The 26,156-nt window shown below is 49.0% G+C and overlaps 1 protein-coding gene across 1 annotated transcript in view; it reads left to right on the forward strand.

Moving 5' to 3' along the window:
* The window catches only part of Sptb (spectrin beta, erythrocytic), a 131,710-nt gene that overhangs the window by 63,527 nt on the left and 42,027 nt on the right, over positions 1-26,156 (forward strand). Inside the window, exons 3-13 of the mRNA XM_052185623.1 lie at positions 15,251-15,402; positions 17,223-17,396; positions 18,276-18,367; positions 18,895-18,975; positions 19,275-19,390; positions 19,842-19,954; positions 20,696-20,883; positions 22,755-22,872; positions 23,500-23,658; positions 24,657-24,959; positions 25,573-25,723. Of these exons, the coding sequence (XP_052041583.1) occupies positions 15,251-15,402; positions 17,223-17,396; positions 18,276-18,367; positions 18,895-18,975; positions 19,275-19,390; positions 19,842-19,954; positions 20,696-20,883; positions 22,755-22,872; positions 23,500-23,658; positions 24,657-24,959; positions 25,573-25,723 (1,647 nt within the window). The remainder of the gene's footprint in view (positions 1-15,250; positions 15,403-17,222; positions 17,397-18,275; positions 18,368-18,894; positions 18,976-19,274; positions 19,391-19,841; positions 19,955-20,695; positions 20,884-22,754; positions 22,873-23,499; positions 23,659-24,656; positions 24,960-25,572; positions 25,724-26,156) is intronic.

Here is a 26,156-nt window from a genome sequence, read left to right on the forward strand (position 1 = left end):
TCTCTTCAGGAGGCTGTCTCTTCAGGAGGCTGACCTTTGCTTTGTCTTCAGCACTCAGGGCCCAGGAAACCAGACTGTAACGAGCTTCGCCAGATGCTCTTCTGAGCATGGCAGTCCCTCCTGGTCCTCCTCCCCGACCTCGTGACCCTCAGGGGAACAGACCCCCGTCTTCTCAGCCTCTTAAGTGCACTTTCTGTCAGGGTTAGAGAAACACTCCCTATTCTGTTTTGTTTAAGTGTTGGTACCCCCACCCCCACCCCACCAGGCCTGACTAAACAAGCCATCTGCCCTTGTGTATAAAAACCTGATCTTGCTTTAGAATGAATGACATTTGAGGTATCTGACTAAAGTGTAGTAGGCGATGGGAGAGAGAACTTGGAGAGGTGATGCATTTGACCTTGGGGTGGGGTGAGGTGGAGGGGAGGTGGGGGTTCAGTGCCGGAGCCCAGAAAGAGTATTTCCCTCAGGTCTATAGGCATACATTAACTTCTTCAAGTTTGTCTCTGGCTGGCAGCAGTTGCCAGGCTAAGTGCTGGGCAGCCTGGGGGCTTCCTTCTGACCGGGCTTTGATGGGTGTCTCTGGTGTTGTTACGTGTCTCCCTCTGGGGTTTGCCTCAAGGCTTAGAGGAAGGGAACAGCTGCAAAGCCAAAATCCATGTCCTTGGTGATTCAGCCAACGGGCTCCCAGGGTCTCTGAGAGCTAACCTCACTGACACTGGGATCTGGTTTCTTCCCACTGTTTGGGCTAGAGACCACTCACAAACATTTGGTGGCCTGAATGGGAGGTAAAGTGCTGAGGAGGGCAGGGAACTGTAGCAGTCAGCATGCTGACCCCTGACCCCTGTACTCGTTCCTCACACCCCTGCCTGCCCACTCACACTTCCCCAGTGAGGATGCCTGCGACAAATGTGGTCCTGGTGGAAAAGGAGGGCCAGAAAGAAAGCAACACAAAGATGCCCCAGCAGGGAGTCTACGCGGTGACTCCCTCCTGACCTGCCTTCCCACAGCCCTCCTTCCTTCCCCGCCCCCTGTCCCACAGGCACACAGCTTGGCTTCCCCTACCCCATATGCCACTCACTCCATAATTTGCACGATTTATGGCCCTTCCACAAACACAGATGCATCTCGAAGGTTTCAGCACAGAGAACAGGGCACAGAGAGCAGTCCTGAGTCTCCCAAGGGGCCTGTGAGGAAGAGAGGCTGACATGTTCTGTCTTTCTAAGTGTTGGCCAGTGAAACAGTTACTAAGGGAGAAACTAGACAGAGCCCCTCCCTTGAAACAGGAGCCTGGCACTGCGCAGCTGACTTCAGTTTGCCGTTGGGTTGTGAGTTGTGTACTCCAGGATGCTTCAAACAGAGGCAGGTTTCCTCTCCGTGTTCTCTTTGTAGTCACCTCCCTGACAATGGGACAAGGCTGCGCAGTGAGAATGAACAATGACAGCTTAAAGAATGTAACTGCTCTGACCAACACGGTTGCTGACCCGCAGTGCCAGGCTCCGGGGCTAAGTTCTGTACCTAGCAGATATGCTATCAGAATCTCAGGGTGGCAGCCTTCCGAGTTCACTGTTCCTGGCTCCTCCGTGACTGCCCTGCAGCTTCCCCAAAGAGGGGACAGCATGGGTTGGTCTTTCCCTTGGTAGCCAGTGGCCTTCAGACTTCTTAAGAGATGCCTTGCTGGGCAGTGGTGGCACACATCTTTAATCTCAGCACTTGGGAGGCAGAGGCAGGCGGATTTCTGAGTTCGAGGCCAGGCTGGTCTACAGAGTGAGTTCCAGGACAGCCAGGGCTACCCAGAAAAAACCCTGTCTGGAAAAACCAAAAAAAAAAAAAAAGAAAAGAAAAGAAAAACCCAAACAAACAAAAGAGATGCCTTAAGACCTTTCCCTCGGGTTTCTTTCTCCACTGGTGCCAGGATCCTGTTGTTTCTAGTGACCCAGAAAGGGCTTTGTGTCCAGAGGGTGTCTGATTTCTCTTAGGGAGCAGGATTTTACCTCAGTGGATGGGCATCCACTGCTTCATGACAGCCTGTTGGTGAATTCAGAAGACGCAGCTGCCACCAAGATATCAATTCTTCATGGTCACAGCACCCTTCCAGCTACCTGTGGGCTCAGAGGTTGTCACACTAATGACAGCTTTTTAGTGTTGGGGGTTTGGGATTTTCTTATTTTGTTTTGTCTTCTCAGACTTCAAAACATTTAGAAATCACATATTGGCAAAACATGCTACTCAGATAAATATCTCCTTATCAGCCACCATTTTTATGTACTGTCAGAGGAAGAAAAGTAATTGGCTGAACAGCTTCCTCTTGGAGGTAGGCAGTTAGGACACTGAGCCCCAGCCCAGGCAAGCCTCTGTGCAGAGGAAGTTGTCCATATCCCGTGCAGGAAACCCAGGAGAGATGGTAACCTGCTACCTGACCATGAGGTCTGCCTTGAGTATCATTCTGTAGATTCTGCCACCTTTTTATTGAGTTAGTGTCACTCTCTTGGCCTGGAGCTCACCAGTTCACCTAGGCAGACTGGCCAGCCAGCCCCCAGGAATCCACATTTCTCCACCTTCCCAGAACTGGGGTCACAAGTGTGTGCCACCATGCCAGCCACCACGCCTGACATCTTTACACAGGCTCCAGAGAGCTGACTCAGACACTCACTTGTATCCAGCAAGTGCTGTACGACTGACCCCCCCTCTCCCAGCTCCCCTCTCTTGATGAAAGCTATCCATTGTTTTTGAGACTCATTGCAGAATCAGGCTGTTCCCTTCATGTGGGTGACTACTATCTATCATTGTGAAGAAGCTTTATCAAATATTAATGCACCGAGGTTAATAATAAAATTCTGTTCTCTCCCCATGCCGTGTAGTCTGAGTGAGTCACATTAGTAGCCTCCTCTGTCTTTGGGACATTCCTGTGCTTGTCGGCCTCGTTTCAAGGGCAGGCTCCAACACCAGGCCTCCTCAGAGAGCCTGTCCCACCCTGGTTCCCTGAGGGCTCCCTTGCATGCTGCATGCTGAAGAGGCGCCGAGGGAACTGTTTTCAGAGCATCTGTTCAATGTGTTCATTTTTCTCTTTTTATCATGTCAGTAAGAGAATGCTGGCAGAGGAGTCGGGGAGCACTTTGCTAGCAAGGCTGCTGGCAGAGGAGTCGAGGAGCACTCTGCATCCCAACACTTTGGCTTTCAGATGCTGGAAACTAGATCAGCCAGGAAATCTCATCTTACTGTCAAGTGAGAGATGATCAAATAATCATACACATGATCACACACACACACACAGAACACATACACACACATCACTACAACACATACACCATGTATATATATGACACATACACCACACACCCATATACCACAAACATCACACACACCACACATACACCCCCCCACATACACACCACATATACACACATGCCATGTGCATACACACATACAACATAGAACACACACATACCACATAAACACACACACCACTCACACATACAACATATACACACATGTATCACACAGATACACATACCACACCACACACACACACACACACACAGAGACACAATTTTGAACACTGGGACGATTTTCCGGAAACACTATAAATTTATAGCATTTACTTATAGCTAGCACTGCTTATAGCTCACCCACTCAGCTTGCTGGAGTCCAAGCGTGAATTAGTGGTAGAGGAAGAGGGACATGTAGGACTCATCTCTCAGAGGGCCTTAGAAGTCATAGAGATGTCCTGGAAGAAGGCAGCAGGACCCTCAGGAAAAAAGGTGGTGAAGGAGAATATGTGGAACAGGAACGGCAGATTGAATGGTCTGAGGGAGAGGCCGAGGGAAGGCTGCTAACTGAGAGAGCTCCGTGTGCTCAGGGTACGAGGGATGGGGAACAGGCATGCCCCCGCCCATCAGAGTATTTTAGCAAAGAAGTGATATGGTCAGGTTCGGGTTTGTGGAGGTTGTTTTGACCTGAGGACAGCAGGTATGGGGAAGCCATGCAGAAGTCTAGGAAGAGCAGATGGCTGTTTGGGCCGGGGAGGCCACCACATGTGGGGAGAAAGTGACTCACGCTGGCAGCAGCCGATGTTGCCCTTCAGCTGCTGATTCTTCTGTTCTGATGCTATCGTCAAGTGCCCTTGGGACAGCCACTGTCCTGCTCTGTGGAGCTCTGGTTCCCCACCTGACCCCTAGGAGCTTGAGTTAGGTGATGCTCCTGGCTCTCCCCGCTCACCTATCTGAGAAGCCACCGACATCACCGACAAAGGTCAGAGTGCCTTTATCATGGTTGATGGAGCTTTGGCTCCTGGCTTGGGGAAAGAGAGTTTAACCTTTTAACAAATCATTAGGTCCTCCAGAATTTCTTGCCTGGACTGGGGCTGTATGCTAGACCATCCTGACTTGTAGCCTTGCATCCCGGTGAATGCTAGCCAAGTCCAACAATAGCTGGCACTTGGAAACAAGTCTGTGTGCACAGGCTTTGCCCAGGTTGTCCCCACAGCCCCCTGTGAAGTGGGCAGAAAGAGCTGTTCCCTCACCTTACAGACAGCACGGAAGTGATGTTAGAAATCGCGGTGTGGTTTAGACTGGGTCCTCAGGTTGTCTTACGTCTTCCTGAGTCCTCGTGGTCCATCTCTGATTTACATCCCAGGCCAGATGCTTCTTCCTGTTTTTCTACTCACCTGTAGCCTCTAGAGGCTCCTTAGTCAAACCTTGAAGTCCAGAGCAGGGAGAGAAAGTAGTAGAGTAACTAACCATGGCCAGTATACTGAACAGGACCGTGGGAGGAGGGGGTAGGCTGAGAGGAAGAGGAGAGAGAGGGAGCAAAGGAGACAGAGAGAGAGAGAGAGAGAAAGAGAGGAGAGAGAGAGAGAGAGAGAGAGAGAGAGAGAGAGAGAGAGAGAGAGAGAGAGAGCCAAGAGGGTCAGGGAGGGCCAGGAGGGCCAGGAGGGCACACGGCTGAAATGGCAGGGTTGAGTAGGAGCGAGAAGCTGGTGGAAGGGAGTCCCGTGGGCTGGAGGAGTTTAGGGTAGGGGTGGAGCGAGGAGAGCTGCGAGCAGCCAGGATGCCAGGAAGGGCCTCTCTTATAGGTGTTTGCAGCGCTGCGAGAGCCGGAGGGCAGCATGCACTTTGCTCTGCTGCTAATAAACACCACAGCTCGCCATTTGCCCTGGTTTTCTTTTGGATCTGATAGTTGCCCCCCTTTAGAGGAATAGACCTTATAGAATGAATCTCTCTGTAGAAATGAGATGTATTAGAATGACTCACAGACTGTGGTTCAACTAGTCCAACAATGGCTGTCTACCAACGGAAGGTTCAGTCCACGAGGCTGGATGTCTCATCCGGTCTTCAGGGTACACCAGAATCCCCAAGAAGCAGCTCCAATGCCAGCGAGGGAATGGGCTCGCTAGAGAAGGCAGACAGGCAGGCAGAGAGAGCAGGGTTCCTTCCTCCATGTCCCTAGTTAGGTTGCCAGCAGGGCATGGCTTAGCTTAGAAGTGGGTCTTCCCACTTCAAATGATTTAATTAAGAAAAAAAAATCTCTCACAGGTGTGCCCACCCATTTGAGTTTTAGTTAATTCCAGATGTAGTCAAAGTTGCAACCAAGAATACCGAATGTGCTATTTTAGCATGGAAAAGATAAAAATAAAGAACTAAAGACATTGTTGATGTCTTATAAATCTATTTTAATGCCTATAGAGGTATGATTATGTATTACAATGTTTGTTATAGTTCTAAATATTTTCCACAAAATATACCATGTCAGTTCTCACTAGCAAACACGTAGATGATTACTTTAATGGTTTTCTTGCCTTCTTTTACATTCATTTACTCCAAGCGAATTAGCTAGCTTTATCGTGTTCAGCTTTTATCATTTCTATGTGCTGTATTCAGGTTTGCAGTCACATCTGTGAGATCCACTCTAACTAGACTATCAGTTCTTCAGGGCAGGGGAACACCTTTAGCTGTTCACAGAGCTAGTGTACTGGGAGTGAGTTGTTGAAAAGGAAATTCCTCTCTTAAACAAGAGTAGAGTTCGTGCTACCAACCCCATTGATGATGTGTCCTGGGGGTCTGCTTCTATGCTTCTCTGTGTCAAAGATTGGCTCTGAGTCACTGAGACCTGTCCCAGGCTCCTGGGAGTTAACGCATGACTCACTGTGGTTGCCTAAGCCTTGGCTTCCGGGAGTGAATTGGAGAGAAAGCCTGAGCTGGGAATCTGCTTTTCAAGTCTGGCCCAGGCGCATGCTCCATGAGTCAATCACAGGCCTCCTTGTGCCTCTCGCCAGCTTCTTATCCTGCTTGTCTTTCTGCTGATTTTGCCCAGAGCATCAGGCTCTCAACTGGTTAAAATGCAGGCTGCCCTTTTTAAAGAAGGCTGCCCTTTTAAAATTTTTATCATTTATTCCTGGGGGTTTATGAGCTTTTATTCTATTTTCTGTGACATCTGTTATTTCTTATAATTGAAAGTAATATATGCTAACTGTAGAAATTTTCTTTTTTTAATTTTTTTTATCATTGTAGAAACTATTTATATGGCCAATTAAGAAGAAAAAAAATACCACCCATAGTCTTACCACCCAGATTTATTTATTTTTATTTATAAAGTCATATTGTGCATACATATGGCTTGAGAGCCTGAGTTTTGCCTCAAAATATATCTCACCCTCTTTTGTTGCTGAAACTTCTTACATAACCTTCTTGATAGCCTTATTAGAGGAACCAAAATATAAAGAGGCCCACTGCTGGCTGTGCACACGGTCATTCTCTGCTTTCTGTTTGTTCTGGGACCAGAGTTTTAACCTCAGGCCTCCTGCATATTAGGCAGGCGCTCCCCCCGCCCCCCCACTTGCCCCCCATTAGTCTCTATTTTGAGACATTTGGAACAGAGAAAAGGGAGAGGGGCATGAAGCACTTAAGGAATAAATAGCTGGGTCGCAGTGTTAGCCACATCTTATGCATCTTTCCCTGAATATTCTATGCATATGTAAACATGTAGTCTGTATTGGTTTTCTTTTTTAAAAAGATTTATTTATTTGTTTTATATGTGTGAGTACGCTGTAGCTGTCTTCAGACACATCGGAAGAGGACATCAGGTCCCATTCCAGATGGTTGTGAGGCCACCATGTGGTTGCTGGGAATTGAACTCAGGACCTCTGGACGAGCAGTCAGTGCTCTTAACCGCTGAGCCATCTCTCCAGCTCTCTATATTGGTTTTTCTTTTTTTCTTTTTTTTCTTTCTTTCTTTTTGTTTGTTTGTTTTTTTGCTTTTCGAGACAGGGTAGTCCTGGCTGTCCTGGAACTCACTTTGTAGACCAGGCTGGCCTCGAACTCAGAAATCCGCCTGCCTCTGCCTCCCAAATGCTGGGATTAAAGACGTGCGCCACCACTGTCCTCTATATTGGTTTTTCATAGCTTTGGGTTTGTTTTTTTTGTTTTTTTTGTTTGTTTGTTTTTTAAGTTTTGCACAGTTCTATGCGTTTCACCCAATATATCTTGAAATGATTTTATATCACTACACAAAAGTCTCTTCTTTCTATTTACAGGTAAATAATTTTCCATTGTAAGAACATATCTCAATGCAACAAGGCCCCCAATTGTGTGTACTTAAGTAATTTTTAATATTTGACTCTTTCCAAAACTACAATGTGTAAACCTGAATGTACCTATCTAATTGCGTCTGTCAGACAAATTCCTAGAAATGGAATCATTAGGAAAAAGATGTGCATCTGAGATCATCCTGGCCAAATGCCTTTCATTGAGACTGGCCCAGTTAAACTCTTTCCAGAGCACATGAGTGTGGTGCTCCCCACAGCTGTGCTCCCCAGTCTTGCCAGAGCTCTTCTTCATCAGACTTTGAAAAGTGAAGCACGCTGCCTTCATGTTCTTTCCTTTGACTTTTTTATGGTTAGTATGAAAAATTCCGAACACAAAAATATCAGAGGTGAAGGTAAAATAGACCACTATCCATATTTAGTATTATTGATATGTCTACGTGTTTGGGAGCATTTAGTATTGTTGGTATGTCTTTGTTTGGTGGAGTTAGTGTTACTGATATATCTGCATGTTTGGGGCTGAATTATTTTGAAGTACATTAAAGATAATTGTGAGTGTTTCTGCTAATTACCTTTGTCTGAGTCTCTGGAAAACAAGAACATTTCCCACTTAAACCTAATACTACTCTTATAGCTGACAATTAATGACCATTCCCTGATAATCAAAATCCGAGAGAAACATCTTCCCAGTTGTCTTTTGCAATAATGACAGTTTGTTTTTATATTTGTGTGCACAGGTATGTGGTTTAGTTTATTTCTACATTTATTTTATGTTTATAAATATCTTGCCTGCATGTAAGTATGTGCATCACATGGGTGCCTAGTGCCCACGTGGGTCAGAAGAGAGCATTGGATTGCCTGGAGCTGGAGTAAAAGGGGGTCGTGGGTCACCGTGGAGGCGCTGGGAACCCAACTGTCTTTTGCAAGAGCAATGAATGCTATTAACTGATGAGTCATGCCTCTGTCTCATGTGTGTGCTTCTGACTTGTACCTCTCCAAGCATCTTGAGTAGCTTTTTATATTGAAAGATTTTTATAGTTTTTATTGTTAGCTCTTTGTGTGCGTTGTTAATCATCGTCCTTTTAACTTATAGATGTTTGTGCTAACCAGGTTCTTTTGTAGTAACAAACTAACCCTCGAGTTTGTCACCTTATGAGGAGAAAAGGTCTGTTTTGGCTCCACAGGTTTTGAAGCCAAAAATGTGTAGTCTGTATAATCTTATGCCTTTGGTGTCACGGTGGAAGCACATAGAAGGTCGGAGCTGCTGACTTCACAGCCAAGATTTAGATGCACATGCAAGTGAATGGGAAAGACAAGGAGGGAGGCAGAACCCTGGGTCCTCTGACTCCCTCTGAGAATGCACTGCCTTAGTTAGGTTTCTATTGCTGTGTTAAAACACCGTAACAAGGCAACTGAAAGGGTTGAGTGGGGAGGGTTAGATTCCATGACCAGCCAGCCAGGGAGTGTGGTTGCAGGTGGACTATTAGCTGAGAGTTTACATTCTCATCCACAAGGAGGAAGAGAGAGCTAACTGGGAATGCCTTGGGCTTTTGAAACCTCCTTAGGATACACCCCCTTTAGCAGAGCCATACCTCTTATGCTTTTCAAATAGCCACCAGCTAGGAACCAAGAATTCCAAGATGGAGGCCATCCTCCTTCAATCTACCACAGGCCTCAGTTACATGAAGGCCTCCACCCGGGCCCCATATCTTAAGGCTTCCACTGCCTCCAAGGCGCAGCAGGCTGTAGACCAGATGGAGCTTCTGTCGCATGGACCATTCCGGATCCAAACTAGAGCAGTGTTTTTTCACACGTGAAGCAACCTCTGTGGTGCACTCAGTGGCATTCCCCCATTAGTTCATCCAACAGTGTCTATCCCCACACAAAACCTTTGAGCTTTCCCTTTTTTCCTTTTTAATATTTATTGCATATATGTGAGTACACTGTTGTTGTCTTCAGACACACCAGAAGAGGGCATCAGATCCCATTACAGATGGTTGTGAGCCACCATGTGGTTGCGGGGAATTGAACTCAGGACCTCTGGAAGAGCAGTCGGTGCTCTGAACCACTGAGCCATCTCTCCAGCCCAGCTTTGAGCTTTCATTGTCTCATCTTCTGGCTCTGTATTCATTCGGCGCCCTGCTGACCCTCCCCTGGCCTCGTTTTAAACACTCTTCTACCACGGTTGATTGCTATACCTAGATAGTTTTATTTGGTGCACTCCAGTTTTTGATCTAATGAAGTTCTTCCTGGACTTTGAAATACGGGTTTAATTCTTCCTGAGTTGTCATCTACTTTTGAAAAAACTTTTACTGAATAATCCAGTTTTTTTTCCTTTCTCCAGTGTTTGAAACACACTTTTATCAGATGTCAGATGTCTATATGTAACCGGGACTATTTCTTCCTCGATGAGTGTCTACCTTTCATATGATAATGCCACGCGGTTTTATCACAAGACTATACTTGAAGTTTGTGTGATTTTTGAGGTTTCCATTTGCTCAAAATTTCTTTTGTAGTAGACCTTGAGGGTCTTTTAAGGTCATCTCTGTGTAGACTTTAAAGACTTACCTTAAGATATAACCTGAACCCTTTTGTCTCTTTATTATCATTAGGGATTCTGGGATGACCCTGCCACACTTTCCCTGGTTCCCTTTGTCTCTAGAATTAAATTTAAACATTAAACAAAAATTAAAATTAAACATGAACATGCCTAGCTCTTGTCCTTGCCTTCTTGCTAGCTGGGAGTTGAACCCAGAGCCTCTTAGTCTATGTTTCTGAGCCTCTCATTCTAACCTAAAGCCTGCTAGTCTCCGAGCTCTCACTGTAGCTGCTCAGTAGCCCGTGAACAACCTTCCAGCCATGTCTGCGTGGGTTCGTTTGTCTTCCTCCTGCCCTCCCAAAGTGCTTTACTTCTTTTTTCTTCTTTTTTTGAATGTTTGGATTTGGTTTTTTCGAGACAGGGTTTCTCTGTATAGCCCTGGCTGTCCTGGAACTCACTCTGTAGACCAGGCTGGCCTCAGAACTCAGAAATCCACCTGCCTCTGCCTCCCAGAGTATTGGGATTACAGGTGTGCGCCACCACCGCCCGGCTAGTGCTTTACTTCTTGAAGACCTTTTTGACAACCCCAGTTGTCATGGCCCCGTGAACATTGCTCCTAGGTGCTATTCATCTGGTAAGTGATCCAGTACTGCTTGGTGCAGCATGTATCAGTCAGGGTTCTCTGATATCTCAGGGATAGAATGAAGGGTGTATGTGTGTGGGGTGTGTGTGTGTGTGTGTGTGTGGTGTGTGTGTGTGTGTGTGTGTGTGTGTGGTGTGTATGTATGGTGTGTGTATGTGTGTATGGTGTGTGTGTGGTGTGTGTGTGTATGTGTATGTGGTGTGTGTGTGTCTGTGTGTGTGGTGTGTATGTATGGTGTGTGTGTATGGTGTGTGTGTGTGTGTGGTGTGTATGTATGGCGTGTGTGTGGTGTGTGTGTATGTGGTGTGTGTGTGTGGTGTGTATGTATGGTGTGTGTGTGGTGTGTGTGTATGTGTGGTGTGCATGTGTGTGTGGGGTGTGTGTGTGTTGTATATGTGGTGTGTTTGTGTGTGGTGTGTGTGTATGTGTGGTTGTGTGTGTGTGTGTGGTATATAGTGCGCATGTGTGTGTGGGGTGTGTGTGTGTTGTATATGTGGTGTGTTTGTGTGTGGTGTGTGTGTATGTGTGGTTGTGTGTGTGTGTGGTATGTAGTGCGCATGTGCATGTGTATGTGCATGTGCGTGTGTGTGTGTGTGTGTGTGTGTGTGTGTGTGTGTGTGTGCATACGCTCTTATCAAATTGTCTTAGAGGCTGAAGTCTATCTGGGTAGTCCAACAGTGGCTGTCTCCCAAACAGGCCCAATGATTCAGTAGTTGTTCAGTCCCTGAGCTGAAGGTCGCAGTCCCCATTGGGTGCTGGAGCCTCGGAGGATTCCCAGACAGCCTCTAGTCTTCAGTCTTCACTGGAACTCTGAAGTAGCTTCTAACACCAACATAGGAATGCCTCCCCAACAGAACAGATTATCTTTGCCTGGGAGTGTGAGGGCAAGCAGGCAAAAACGCAGTATTTCTTTCTTCCATGTCCTTCTATGTGGGCTGCTACCACAAGGTGTGGCCAGATTTAGAGTCTCCCATCCTCAGGTAGAGCCAGTGGAGAAAATCCCTCGCAGGCACACCCACCTGCTTAGCTGGTGGCAGATGTCGTCGGGTCAGTCACACAATTAGCTATCACAGTCCAGTGAAAATGCACTTTCTCTCTCAGATGGCCGCAAACCAAACTTGTAGTGAGTTTGTATCTGTTTTCTTGAGACAGATCCTTACTGAGGGAGTGTGAACCATGCGGCCTATGTCCCAACAGCCTCTGGGACAGGCCCTTAGGTGTGGTGACCGTGGTGGAAGGATGAAACCTTTCTGTGTGCCGGCACTTTTCATGTACAGCCTTGCTTGTCAGCGGATGGATGTTTGAGGGTTTCAGTATGGTGGGTACATTTGACTTCAAGCTAAACTTTTGAAAAGGAGTTGTAAGGAGATCACCTGTCACAACACCCTCTCAGTAATTCTAGGTCAGAGCTGATTGGGGAAGAAGATGAGTTTTCTGGGGCAGCCCTAACATGTGTGGCCCCAACGTGAGGAGTGAGAGAGGAAGAGAAGCAGAGAGCAGAGACCATGCTTGGTTACCATGGAGGCACAGACCATTCCTCTGCCCCCATTCCTGCACGGACAAGGGCAGGCCTCCAGAAATAAGTGCTGTCTCCTGCAGGGCCTTACTGAAGCCCTCTTCAGGGTGGATGGTAAGATGGTTGGGTCTGCTGTGAACAGCAGGCCTCAGGCACAGTCCCCTCCCTTCCTGCTCGTACTGCTGTGGTTTCCGGTGCCCCTGGCTCAGGGCCAGCTGGCCTCTCCTGCGCTCAGGCGCCTCCCGAGGACCGTGCTGAGCTTGCCAATGTGCAGCGGCCGAGTGAGCCTCTAATGGAAATGAATCCCCACCCCTGGGCCCTTACTCTGCTTTTGATCATCATTAGCCTCTAGTAATCTTTCCCAGGCCTTGACACTGCAAAGTGTTTCGTGGTGCTAGGGATTCTGGGTAATCTCCCCCCCCCCCCTTAAATTAAGGCAGCCAAGAGGCCATCTGTCGTGCTCCAAGGCTGCAACTCCAGCATCATTGTGTATTGAACACTGAGGAGGGCTCAGGAGGCTGTACGAGATGTCTGTGCCAGCGTTTGTGCCAGCCCAGCAGCATAGAGTTACATTGTGTGTCTCCCCATGTCCTTATCTTTGCCAGGTACAGATAGACAGAGTTAACACCAGGTAGTGAAATCTTTAGAGTCTCATGAACAGGAAAAGTAGGGAACAAGAAGACGTTAGCTTTTGAGGGCACTCACCTCTATAGTGGCTAAAATTTTAGTCCCTTGGTCCCTTCCACCTTTGGCTTAAACAGGTCTAGGAAAGGCCTCAGGGGTGGCCTTAGGTGGGGCTATAGCGGGCTCTGGAATCCCAGCCCAGCAAACTCCAGAATAAAGACAGTGGCATTCTGTCTAACATATCATCAAACCATTTTTCTTTTGCTATAACAGCCCTGAAATCAAGCAAACCTTCTAATTGACTATTGACAGAAGGGCACGTTGGGGATTTCCTTGGCCCACGGGCCTGGAATGAGTGACCGCCACTTACGTTTTATTTAAAACCAGCCGCTTCGTGGAGAGCTTATTTAAGTGGCTACCTTAGCAGTAGCCACCTGTGTGTGACGCCTGCACCCACCGTATTTCTCATGGAATCTGTCTGCTCTGGACAGGGCCCCGCTGGCTCGTCCTTGAAGCCACCTCCACCCCATGCTAAGCACTCCGAGGTTGTACTGTAAGCATTTGTTGAATGAATGCGCAGATGAATAAAGACGCTGAGTTCTTAACACTAAAATAGCCGAGGGTAGGAAGGAATTTGATGCAAGCTGCCAGCACCGTGCCCCAGGGGCAGCCCTGGCTCAGCTCCTCTCTCTGTTGTGTTAAGCCTGATACTTAATAATTTAGAAAGCCAACCCTTCCACGGTCTGTACTCAGGGACGGCACAGTCCTCCTCCCCAGGGCCGACATGTCCTCCTGTGTCTGCCCTACTGGGACCCGCCTACACTCTCTTTGCCCAGGGATCTGCAGGCCCCCAGACCCAGACGTAGTGTTGCACTGTCGGATCAGTTCCTGGCCTCAGTCTTCAAACTCAAGTGCCTGGGGGCCTGTGGTCACACCCTAATCACAAAATCAAAGGAGGACTCGCTGCCTGCTTCTGTCCTGTGGTTTCCTTTCCTTCCTTCCTTCCTTCCTTCCTTCCTTCCTTCCTTCCTTCCTTCCTTCCTTCCTTCCTTCCTTCCTTTCTTATTTTAAGACTGATATATTTATTTAATGTATACAAGTACACTATAGCTGTTTTCAGGCACACCAGAAGGTTATGAGCCACCACATTGTTGCTGGGATTTGAACTCAGGACCTCTGGAAGAACAGTCAGTGGTTTTAACTGCCGAGCCGTCTCTCCAGCCTGTCCATTGTTTCTATCTTACTTTTCTCTCCTCTTTCTTGCTATGCCTCTCTGTCGTTCTGTACCCTTCATTTATGCAGTTTCTGTCTCGCCCTGGCCTGAACACCCCACCAGTATTCGCAGAGGTACCAGTAGGTACCCATTTACATTGGTTTACCATGGGCCAGGGGCTGGGTTTGCTGATTTAGCATGGAGGTGCTTGGTCACCATCTCAGAGCTGAGAGTCCAGATCCCTTGTCGGCTGTTCCTGGGGGTGAAGCAGTAACATCTGCAGAGGCCGGCTCCCACCCGAGCCTTCGCTCCCTTTCCCCTTACATAGCTCGGAGTTCTGCACAGCTCATCTCTTCTCTGGTTTGTTGTTTGCTACAGCAGAAAGTGCTTGAGAGCATGCAGTGTGTCCTTAGGCCTAGCACAGGCTAGCCACATGACAGAACAGAGTAAATGCTTTACTGGTTGCTGGCAACACAACTACACAGTGCCTTGAGCTTAGAGGTCTGAGATCGGACGGACGAATGAGACAGGCCTCTCTGGGCGCTGTGAGCCCACGGTCTCATAGGAAAGACGTATATTCAACTAATCATTAACAATGAGAATGTGGGAATCACAGCACACAGGAGGAGCCCACGGGGGGGGGGGGGGGGGCAGGAAAAGCCCTCCCGAGAATTCCATTTGCCCTGATTTTAAAAGACAAAATGGGAATCCAGTGAGGGGCCTGTGGGAGAATGCTAAGAGCCGGCTAGGCAGAGGGGATGAGTGGACGGAGGGAGGGAGGGAAAGGGAAGGATGGATGGATGGATGGGGAGATAGATGGAACTGGGATTAAAATCTGAATTTAATGGGCGAATAGTACAGACTGTTCTCCCTGACATTAGGAAACAGGTGGCTGAATCAGGGTGTCTGGCTACAATGCATAGACAGTGGTGGAGGAGGTGGTAGTGGACGTGATTACAGGTGGTAGTGGTGGAGGTGGTGGTGGTGATCACACCCCTTCTTTAGTTCTGATGGCCTGTGGTCCCTCAGAATGGAAAGGCAAATGAGGCTGACTTGCAGGGCTGGCATATACCCCCAGAAGTGAGGGGGGATTGCAGCGGCCTCCTCTGCCAGGCAAGGCCTGGCGCACCAGGCTTCCCAGCCCCGGGCGGCTCACCCCAGATCCTCTCCTCACCCAGATGAGCGGGAAGCGGTTCAGAAGAAAACCTTCACAAAATGGGTGAACTCCCACCTGGCCCGCGTGTCCTGCCGCATCAGCGATCTCTACAAGGACCTGCGGGATGGGCGCATGCTCATCAAGCTGCTGGAGGTGCTGTCTGGAGAGATGCTGGTAAGGCCCTCCTCTGCGCCCGGCCCCTCCCGCCCTGTGGCTGGTGCCCTCAGCACCAGGGGAGGAAAGGCCTTTGCTGGAGCCGAGAGGGGTCCCTTGGCTTTGCCAGTTTCTCCATGGTTCGCTTCGAGGTTCCAGTTCTCGTAGCGTCAAGGGTCTGGGTGGCTGACTGGGGTCCCTGATTTCTTCCCAGAACTCGCCTCTTCTGACCATCCCCACCCCTGCAGGCTCATTCCAGACTGTCTGCAGAGCTTTCTTTCTCACTGGAGTCTGGGCATCTGGAACTGGGATATATGGGCCTAGATATATGAGCTGTTGGAGAAGTTTGCATTCTCCTTAGAACTGAGAGCAAGGGGTAGAAGGAAGTGTGCTGTGTGCTTTGCCACAAATCCAAGTGGAAACCTGTTCAGGGGGCTCTTGGTCGTCCCTGCCCAGCACTGTGGTAGGTGAGGGTGTATGTTTTCGCCCTGACACTTCCTTTGTGACCTTGGGCCTATCAGGCAGCATCTTCTTTGTGCCCCTCCCCCCACTTCCTCCGTGGATAGACTGTGAGATTCTTTTTTTTTTTTTTTTTTTGGTTTTTCGAGACAGGTTTCTCTGTGTGGTCCTGGCTGTCCTGGAACTCATTCTGTAGACCAGGCTGTCCTCAAACTCAGAAATCCTCCTGCCTCTGCCTCCCAAGTGCTGGGATTACAGGCGTGCGCCACCACGCCCTGCTAGACTGTGAGATTCTTGGGGTTTGAATGAAAAGTGTTCTACTTCTGCCTTTTCAGTTCTAGGCTTTAGCCCACACTGAAACTCCACTTGAAAGAGGTGCCCCAGGGATCCCTGCAGAAGGCGTAGTTAGGAAAGATTGGTCAGACTGGTAAAGCGCTTGAGGACCTGAGTCCAACCCTCAGTCCACCTAAAACAAGGTGGTATGTGTGCATTGTATCCCAGCACTGGCGAGGTGGACACGGGGGGAACTCCCTGGGACCCCCTGTCCAGCCAGTCCAGGCTACTTGGCAGGTGCCAGACCAGTAAGAGCAAGTCTCAGAAATATCCAAACCCAAACAAAATTGTGAGCAGTGACTGAAGGATACCTGGAGTTGTCCTCTGACACACACCTACGTATCTGCACACACATACACACAACTCACACACATTAGCACTAATAATAAGCCCCTTGGGTTCTGGCTGGGGCATTCAGGGGTAGAAGATCTGTTAGGGACGGGGCCACTGTTAATCACCAACCTAAAAACCATTCTTACCTGACTAGCAGTGAGCGGGCCTCAGAACCATGCCTGGTCCATAGCGGGTACTTAGTTCCCTCTCTGTTTTGTGTCACTGAGTGTGATTGGCACTTAGCGCTCACAGAAGCTGTGCCAGACCCAGAAGGGCTCTCATGAAGCCTGGCTGAATGCTTGATACAGGAACTGTCTGAATTTTGCTAAAGGAGAGGCGTTGAAATGTGTGAGGAGGGGCTGGGGGATGATGTCTGAGCAGTTGAGCACGGGCTACTCTGAGAGGACCTGGATTCAATCCCCAGTGCCCATGTGGCAGCCATAACCGGGTTCCAGAGGATCTAATGTCCTTTTCTGGCCTCTATGGCCACTGCATGCACATGGTGTGCTGACGTATATGCAGGCAACGCACCCATAAGCATAAAATTGAAAATAAATAAATGTAAAAAGGAAGAACAGTGAGGATTGACTGTGGAACCTGGAACTCGAGCAGGAGAGTGAAGGATAGAGCTGATGGCGTCAGCTGGTACAGGCTGCAGCCACCTCTGGTGTGACTGTCAAGTCCCCTCATGCCCACGAGGCCATGCTGTCCCTTAGCCAAGGCCGACCAAGGGCAAGATGCGCATCCACTGCCTGGAGAACGTGGACAAAGCCCTGCAGTTCCTCAAGGAACAGCGCGTGCACCTGGAAAACATGGGTTCCCACGACATCGTGGATGGCAACCACCGCCTGGTCCTGGGCCTCATCTGGACCATCATCCTCCGATTCCAGGTGAGTCCTGTGGGTAGAAGAAACTGGGGGACCTCTCACAGCTGGTCAGGAGCTGACGACCTCACAACATGGTGACTAGAGTGTGTTCACGTGCGTCTAGAGGGGCTAGAAGCCCTGCCCGTGCAACAGTGTTCTTGGCATGGGGGACCTACATTCTGTGCCATTCCCAAGTGCTAATGTCCAAGACAGATGCCCAGCTAGTCTTTTGAGGGCAAAACTAGAAAGCTGACTTTTAGCTAGGTTACAGTCTGCTGCAGGACTTGGGTGTTGTCCCCTTGCCCTCTGTGTGTAACTTCTTACAGTATGAAATAATATGATTCGGAAATTGCAAAAAAATGTCCCTTTATCCTTTTTGAAACCAGAAATGTTTTCTCATCTGAAAATCAAAGCTCTCTCCTTCGCCCTTCCCCTTATCCGCAGGAAGCAATACTGTCCACATTCAAGGGGTGTCTCCTTCCCGTAGTTAATTACGTTTGGACACACCCTCCCAGACATATCCAGGAGAGTATGCTTTTCCAGTCTGATAGCCATAGCTCAGTACAATCAAGTTAGCAATACAACCCAACATTAATGTTGTTCCACCCTATGAATTCCTGTACCATCAAAGGAAGCTGTCAGGGTATCTTATGGTCAAGTCTCAAGCTCCTATAGAAGTGTCTATTAAAGTTGCTCCCTCTGATACAGGGTGCCATCCCTATGCCATTCTGGTTGACTGAGGCAGAGAAGTAGACAACTGGGACCCACACTTTAGGGTGTGGGGGTGTTGTAGGGATGAGTGCTGCAGATATATGGAGGAGTCAGGGAGAGCACCCCCCCATAGGAAAGCAGGAACATGGAGCCAGATACAGATCTGCTATTCTCTTTCTTTGCCACCCCCAGATTCAGGATATTGTTGTCCAAACTCAAGAAGGTCGGGAGACACGCTCAGCCAAGGATGCTCTGCTCCTGTGGTGTCAGATGAAGACAGCAGGGTGTGTATGCCCTAGAGACTGGCCATTACCCTGCTTCCCATTGGTTCCTTGCTCCCCTAGCACAGTGATACTCAACAGTCCTAATGCTGTGACCCTAATATACACTATCTCTGATATGTGACCCCTGTGAAAGAGTTATTCATTTCCCAAAGGGATCACAACCCACAGGTTGAGAACCACTGCCCTACAGGCTGCTATCCCCAGGGGACGTTAGACACCAGTCCCCCCTGCCCCCCAGAACTATAGTAGGTCTGGTATAGTTTATTCAAGTCTGTCCTGACCTGATTCTTAGACCTGAATCTCAAGATTCCTTTCCAAAGTCATTGTGGTCCGACTCTGGAACGTGTTGAGTTATCAGCCACAGTTTAGGGGAATATCTGTGTGTGGTTTATCTGTGTGCTCTTGTGTTGAAGCAGTTCAAAATGGGACAGGTCTGTTCCTCTCCTAGCATGTGGGACCTCAGCCCAGATGCTTGTTTGGATCTCAAAAGAACTGGTTTCCTAGTCTTAATGTTTCTCTTAATGCAGCTACCCCCATGTCAACGTAACCAACTTCACCTCCAGCTGGAAGGATGGGCTGGCCTTCAATGCCCTAATACATAAACACCGGTGAGAGCATCCCTGGTGCTGGGGGGAGACTTGACACCTTGTGCTTAACCAGAGGGCAAGGAGCACGTTGCCTTTGCTGATTCTCCCTTACCCTCGGCCCTCTGGCTTTCCTCAACTTCTGGTCGTACTGCTGCCCTCTTCCAGGCTGGTGCCCACATCTCCCCTGTGTCTTGTCCCTGTGCCTCATTTCTCTCGCCTTCCCAACTCCCTACATCCGTCTAGCATCCTTGATGCTGCGCTGTCCCGTACCTGGGACCCCTATGGCCACTCCATCTTAACAGTTCAACTCTCGTCCCCAGGCCTGACCTCATCGACTTTGACAAGCTGAAGGATTCCAACGCCCGGCATAACCTGGAGCATGCATTTGATGTGGCCGAGCGCCAGCTGGGCATCATCCCACTCCTTGACCCCGAAGGTGAGCCACGCCCACTTCACCATTCTGGCGCAGTTGGGTAGACTCCTTCCCAGGGCTGCTCCAGGTGCCTGGCAAGCTACAGGTACAGAGATGCTGGGGTTAGGCCAGAGCCCTGCTCTGTGCCTCAGGGACAGTCGGTTTTCAGCAGATGCCTGGCTTATGGGGAGGATCCTCAAGGCTTTGGATCGCCTTCATTCCGTGTTTGTAGATTATTGTTCTAATGTGGATCCCAGCCCTGTCTGAAATCAGAGGCCTCCACACAGTTCTCCCTCCTTGCTATGTAGCTGAAGCTGTCCTTGAACTCCTGACCGTCCTGCTGCCACCCATTAGTAGTTGTCATTTGATGCGCCCAGTTGAACTTCATGACACAGGAAGTGGGGCTAAAAGCTTGAAACATGGCTTTCCTGGGCTCCGGTTTGGGTGCTCAGAATGGCCCGTCTCCCTTTTACAGATGTCTTCACAGAAAACCCAGATGAGAAATCCATCATCACCTATGTGGTGGCGTTTTATCACTACTTCTCCAAGATGAAGGTGCTGGCGGTGGAGGGCAAGCGAGTCGGCAAGGTACGGAGCTTGTGGTCAGCACACCAGTGCTCTGTTTGTCAGCCCCAGGCCTTAGTGTAAGTTCCCTGTCCTTCCTAAAAGCTTTGGGTTTGGGCCCCCAGCTGCAGTTTGGCGTGCAGGACACCTGCTCCCCACGTTCTCCAAAGTTCATTGGAAAACACTCAAGCTGATTCCAAAGAATGTCGGTGTCTGTCCTATTGGGCTACACCCCCATGTCTCAGCCTGTGTCTGGAGGCCTGTGTCTCCCAAACACAGCCCCGCCAAGCACCACAGGCTCTTAATTTGTTTGGTTGTTTGTGGCATCAGACCCCAGAGGCTCCCACAGTGCAGAGTGCCATGCCTGGTTTATTTCCCCTGCTGCTCCTCAAGAGTAGACAGGTTTCCATCCATGTCTGTGTGCCTTGCTCATGTTTCCCAAAAGCTGCCTGGGTACTCTTGACTCCTCACAGTTTGAGATACAGCACCGGCCCCTTTAGGGTTCTGCAAACGTACTGATCTGTAGGATCGGAGGAGGATGCTACCATCGAAACTCATCACGGTCCTTGCAGGAGAAGGCCACACCCACATCTCCATTCCTTTAGCAATGTGGGGTTTCAGGGAACAAACCCAGTCTAGAACACTACAGAGCTTGAGAGAGATGCAGGAGCCTCAGTGTAGTTCACACTGATGGTAGGTCTCATTGGTAGCATCATTGGTGACATTTCCCTTCTGATGAGAATGAGTAACAAGGTGATTCCCTAGGTCATTGACCACGCCATCGAGACCGAGAAGATGATTGAAAAGTACAGTGGGCTAGCCTCAGACCTGCTCACCTGGATTGAGCAAACCATTAGCGTCCTGAACAGCCGCAAGTTTGCCAACTCGTTGAGTGGGGTCCAGCAGCAGCTACAGGCCTTCAGCACCTACCGTACCGTGGAAAAGCCACCCAAGTAAGGCCCTGGCACCCAGGAGCGCAGTCAGGCTTTGGGGGTGAAAAAATCAAGAGCTGAGGGTCGCGTATCTATGAGGCACAGCTTTGAGTTCTATAGCAGGACCTCTGTCACCTGCTTCGTGTCCTGCTTGGCCACCCCACTTCCATGTCATCCAGGTTACTGACACTGATGAGTAACTTTTGCTTATAGAAAAAGAAATGCGGGGGGCTGGAGAGATGGCTCAGTGGTTAAGAGCACTGACTGCTCTTCTAAAGGTCCTGAGTTCAAATCCCAGCAACCACATGGTGGCTCACATCCATCAGTTAAAACCTGCCTCTTCTCGTATGTCTGAAGACAGCTACGGTATACTTAGATGTAATAATAAGTGAAATAAACCTTAAAAAAAAAAAGGACCCTGAAGCCAAGTCTAGACGCCTTCCCCTTAAAAAAAAAAAAAAAAAAGCTCCCAACAAGAAAAAGAAATGCTTTTCTAGGCTTCCAAGGCCAACTGGGGAGCCGTCTCGGGCTTCCTTGGGGAGCCGGTGCTGGATAACCCCTCCTAGTGAGTCTGTCCCCTTTCCTTTCAGGTCACAGCCTCTGTATTATCAACCTGAGTGTCCTGCATGGGGCCTTGGGATCATCAAGTGTGTCCATCTTTCTCCATCCCATCTATCACTGCTCATCAGCCAAGCACTGAGCCTCCTTCTCAGGAGCTCTGCCCCACCCCACGTGCACACTTGTGCATACACGTATAATGAACATAAGCACATATATATGCAACCACACACAGGTCTACAGGCACATGCAGATACAGCCACACACGAATGCACATACAAATATTCTCAACTATGCCACTCATGTACATGAACACATGAACACGTGTGGGTACACATAGGAATGCAGGCACAAATATGCACACACGTAGATATGTACACATGCATATACAGTCAGGAATTCCAAGCTTTCTGCTACTGGCTGTCTTCCTCTGAAAAGAGGCTTCTGGTCTGTCAGTGACCCCCCCCCCCCCCAGTTTCTCCCGACCTCACTCGTCTCTCTCACAGTCTCTATTCAAGTCTCTCACACGGAAAAGTGAGACACCTAGCCCAGTATGTCCTGTAACCTGGATCAGGTTTCCAGTGTGACACTAACCCACTTTTAAAGTCCTAAATTCAAAACTGATAACATCAAGCCTGCTTACCTCTTGGCTGTACCACTAGAGTTTGGGGGTGTAAGGCTCCCGGAGCGCATAGGAACCCTGAGATATGTTAGGCTGGGCACACAGCTGATTCCTCTATGCTGTGCTCAAGGGTAGAAGTGGGTGGCCTCTTGGTGCATGAAGAAATGTAAAAGTTAACATTATTGGACCATGTCCTCTCTACCCTTTCTGGTCCTTGAGCACATCTGGTCCTATAGGACTTGAAGAACCAGCTAACTGAGACTTGGACAAATATTGCTTTCCTTGCAGGATGTTCTTGTGTAGATATTGCTGCTTCTTGGGTTTTATCAGCTAAAATCAATTTGTATGACAAGCCTTCCTTTGTAGGACTGAGGGTTTTCTTTGTGTGGGTTGGTAAAACTTGGTATTTTTTTTTTTTTTTGAGTTAACAGAATAATCTGGTTAGCGAATCCCTACAGAAGCAAATGAATGATCTGATAGCCATTGCATTTTCTCTGAATTGAGTTGTAAAGATACAGATTCTTACCCAGTCCCTGCCAGTGTGTGTCAGACATCTTAGCAGGAAAGTAGACCTATCTTGTCTTTTTCCTTGTCTCTAAAGGATATGTTTTGCTTTTCAAGATCCGTGAGGTCAGGGTTTCCATGTTGACTGCAGCAAACCGTTTGTCTGTGGAGACCTCAATGTCAGTGTCCCAAATTCTATTCCCCACAGGTTTCAGGAGAAGGGGAATCTGGAAGTCCTCCTGTTCACTATCCAATCCCGGATGAGAGCCAACAATCAGAAAGTGTACACTCCCCATGACGGGAAGCTGGTGTCTGACATCAACAGGGTACTGGGGCAGTGTCACTTGCCCATTTGAGCTGAGGAAGAGGTGGGGGGTGGCCACTGAGCGAGGCCAAACCTGGTCACTTTATTTGGCATTAATTACATGCTGACTATTTAAGGGAGTCATCCGAACGTCTCTAAAGAGGTCAGCCTCTACCCCATGACCTTTGCATTTTGGTCTCTTTAGGCACCCAGAATCAGTCTTTGGGGCTGTTTTTGGTAGCCTGTCCTCTACCGAACCTTGAGTTTGTCTTTGAGTCTAGAATGTTAATTACTTATGACAGACTGTGTGGTGTTTCAGAGGTTTGGAGACTTAGCACCATCTGGAAGCTCTAATAGAATGGAGGTGGCTATTCAGTCGCCAAGGATTTGCTGAGTACCTACGGAGGTGGAAACCATTATATCATTAAGCCAGTATCTGAGGCAGGCTTGGGGAAGTAGAACTGGGAAGTCTTTGACTAGTCTGGCCCAGACAAAAATCAAAGGACTGTTACTAAACTTAAATCTGCCACCGCCTCACTTGATAGTGGCAGGACCTCCCTGGATTCATACACCCCGTGTCAGGTGAAAGAGATACAACCCCAAGACCACATAATCTTCCTGTTCCCCAAGAATTCTCTGCTTCATGCAGGCCTGGGAGAGCCTGGAGGAAGCAGAGTACCAAAGGGAGCTGGCCCTGAGGAGTGAGCTCATCCGGCAGGAGAAACTGGAGCAGCTGGCGAGGCGATTTGACCGAAAGGCCGCCATGAGAGAGACATGGCTCAATGAAAACCAGCGCCTGGTGACCCAGGTAAGGGGCGTGGCAGGAGAGGGGACGTGCTCTAGATCACTGCTCTCCATGGACTCAGAGCCCCAGCCAGTCTCGGCGGTGGCGGCTAAATAAAGCTCTTCTCAGCCTTGCAGTGTGCTCGGCTGGATCAAACTTACATCTGAAGAGAAACCCTTAGGATTTAAGTCTCTCTCTGCCTCTCTGTCTATCTGTTGCTCTCATTGGAGGTTCAACGCTGGACCTTGAAACACACAAAGCAAGTGTTCCACTCCCAGTCCATATTAAGTCTCACATACTAGAACAGGGCTCCCAAAGTATCTTGTGTTGGCTGTAGCATCAGTAAACCCAAGAGTCAGAGTTGACCTTATGGTTCTTCTTTGGAAACAGGGTTAAATCAGAGGTACTTGTGAGACATTCAGAAACTCGGCCCTGATAAGACAGGCAGCAGGGGACAGCAGAGGTAACACCTTTTGGTTTCTTGGCCCCCAGGCCTGGGACATATTTCACTGGCTAACAGTGAACTCCAGGGCTGATTTTCCATCAGAGCATCTGTTCCCTCCCACTTAGAGCTTAGAATCAAATTAAATTCTGTCTGTTAAGGGGATAGCGAGTGCTCTAAGAGCATTGGAGAGGAGCGGACGTGTGCCCCAGATAGTGTGTGGGTAAACCATCTGTTTACAGCGATGCGTTATCCTGGTGTAGGCAGCCCCCCCCTGCCCAGAAATGGACAGATCCTCTCAAGGCAGGGTGGGAAGCCCCAGGAGGCCACCAGAGGAGTCTATAATGGCACACAGCCTCGCCTGCATGTGTGGTGCAGAGAGTGATTGGGGGCGTTTAGAGATACTTGTGAGACATTCAGAAACTGCACTCTGATAAGACAGGCAGCAGAGATAACTCCTTAATAGAAATGCTTTTCCCATCGGCAGCTCCCTTTGAGGGAGGGTCCCATCACTTCCGAGCCAGGGGAGTCTGGCTGAGCTGCTGTTTTGTTTGTTATTTTTTTCCCTCTTTGGGGGCAGGATAACTTTGGGTATGACCTGGCAGCTGTGGAGGCCGCCAAGAAGAAGCACGAAGCCATTGAGACCGACACAGCCGCCTATGAGGAGCGAGTGAAGGCGCTGGAGGACCTGGCCCAGGAGCTGGAGAAGGAGAATTACCATGACCAGAAGCGCATCATTGCCCGGAAGGATAACATCCTCCGTCTGTGGAGCTACCTGCAGGAGCTGCTGCGATCCCGGCGACAGAGGCTGGAGGCCACCCTGGCACTGCAGAAACTCTTCCAGGACATGCTGCACAGTATTGACTGGATGGATGAGATCAAGGTGGGCCCGAGGCTGCTCTCCCCACACCATGCTATAGTCAGCCTGTGCGTCCTTAAACACCTGTCTCCAGTCACGGCTCTAAATCACAGTGGAGAAAGGACAAAAATGTCACTAGTCCATGATCACAATATTCTCAATAACCCAGGGGTCTTGGGTTAGTGGTTGCACAAGCATCAACCTAGAGGAATTAGAAAGAGATAGACAGTAATGAGAAGCCCCAGGATCAGGCTCCGAGTAACTGGGCTTTGGATCTAGTTAGAATCTAGACCTACTCTGCACGGGGAAACCAGAGAAGTCTGGATTCTCTCTCTCTGCTGCAGGAGGTCTTGGGTGAAGATAAGCGTGAAATTGACCACAAGCTTTCTAAAAATAAACATGCCCAGGCTCCAGACCTTGAAACAGATGACGCAGTGTGAAGTTTGAGGCTTTGTAGGACATTGCATGGAAGATTTCAGAGGGCACCATTTTGTGGGAAATCCTACTCCGTAGCATCTCTGGTCCCAAGCACAGCCACTTCCCTGCTGTATCCGCGTCCCCCTGGCTAGGACGCATGCACACACCCTAAGGAGGTGGCCTTTCTCTTCACTTGTCCTTGTCCCTTGTCCCTCACCAGGCTCACATCTTGTCTGCTGAATTTGGGAAGCATTTGTTAGAGGTTGAAGACCTGCTACAGAAGCACAAGCTAATGGAAGCCGACATTGCCATCCAAGGGGACAAAGTGAAGGCCATCACAGCGGCCACCCTGCAGTTCACTGAGGGGAAAGGTGAGACAAAGGGTGTCCCCTCTGGGGAGGCCTCTGACGCTGGACCCCATCCTCTGGGCCCGTGTCCACCTTGGGTACATCTGGAGCCACCTTGAGAATTCTACCTCTTCCCTCAGGTGACAGTGTGCAAAATTTGAGTATAACAGCTCTCTCCTGAGGGTGGGCTGTTTCAGCAGCCTGTAATCAGAGAGACATCATAAGATGCCATCTGTCCTCCGTTCTTTTTGCTACTGAGACTGTGTTTCTAAGTTCTTGTCTTAAATAAGAGAGTTCATTACTTCCTGAAAATCTGTAACTGAGCTTTTTAAAATCTCATGTCATGTTATGCATTTCTACAGAAACTGACTCAAACTTTCAATTTCCCTCATTTCTGAAGTATGGTGGGAAACAGTTGTGGCCTGTCCTTTGAGTAACAGAATCCATGACTCCAGGA

The sequence above is a fragment of the Apodemus sylvaticus genome, chromosome 6 (genome assembly GCF_947179515.1).
Source record: "Apodemus sylvaticus chromosome 6, mApoSyl1.1, whole genome shotgun sequence".
NCBI classification, from domain to species: domain Eukaryota; kingdom Metazoa; phylum Chordata; class Mammalia; order Rodentia; family Muridae; genus Apodemus; species Apodemus sylvaticus.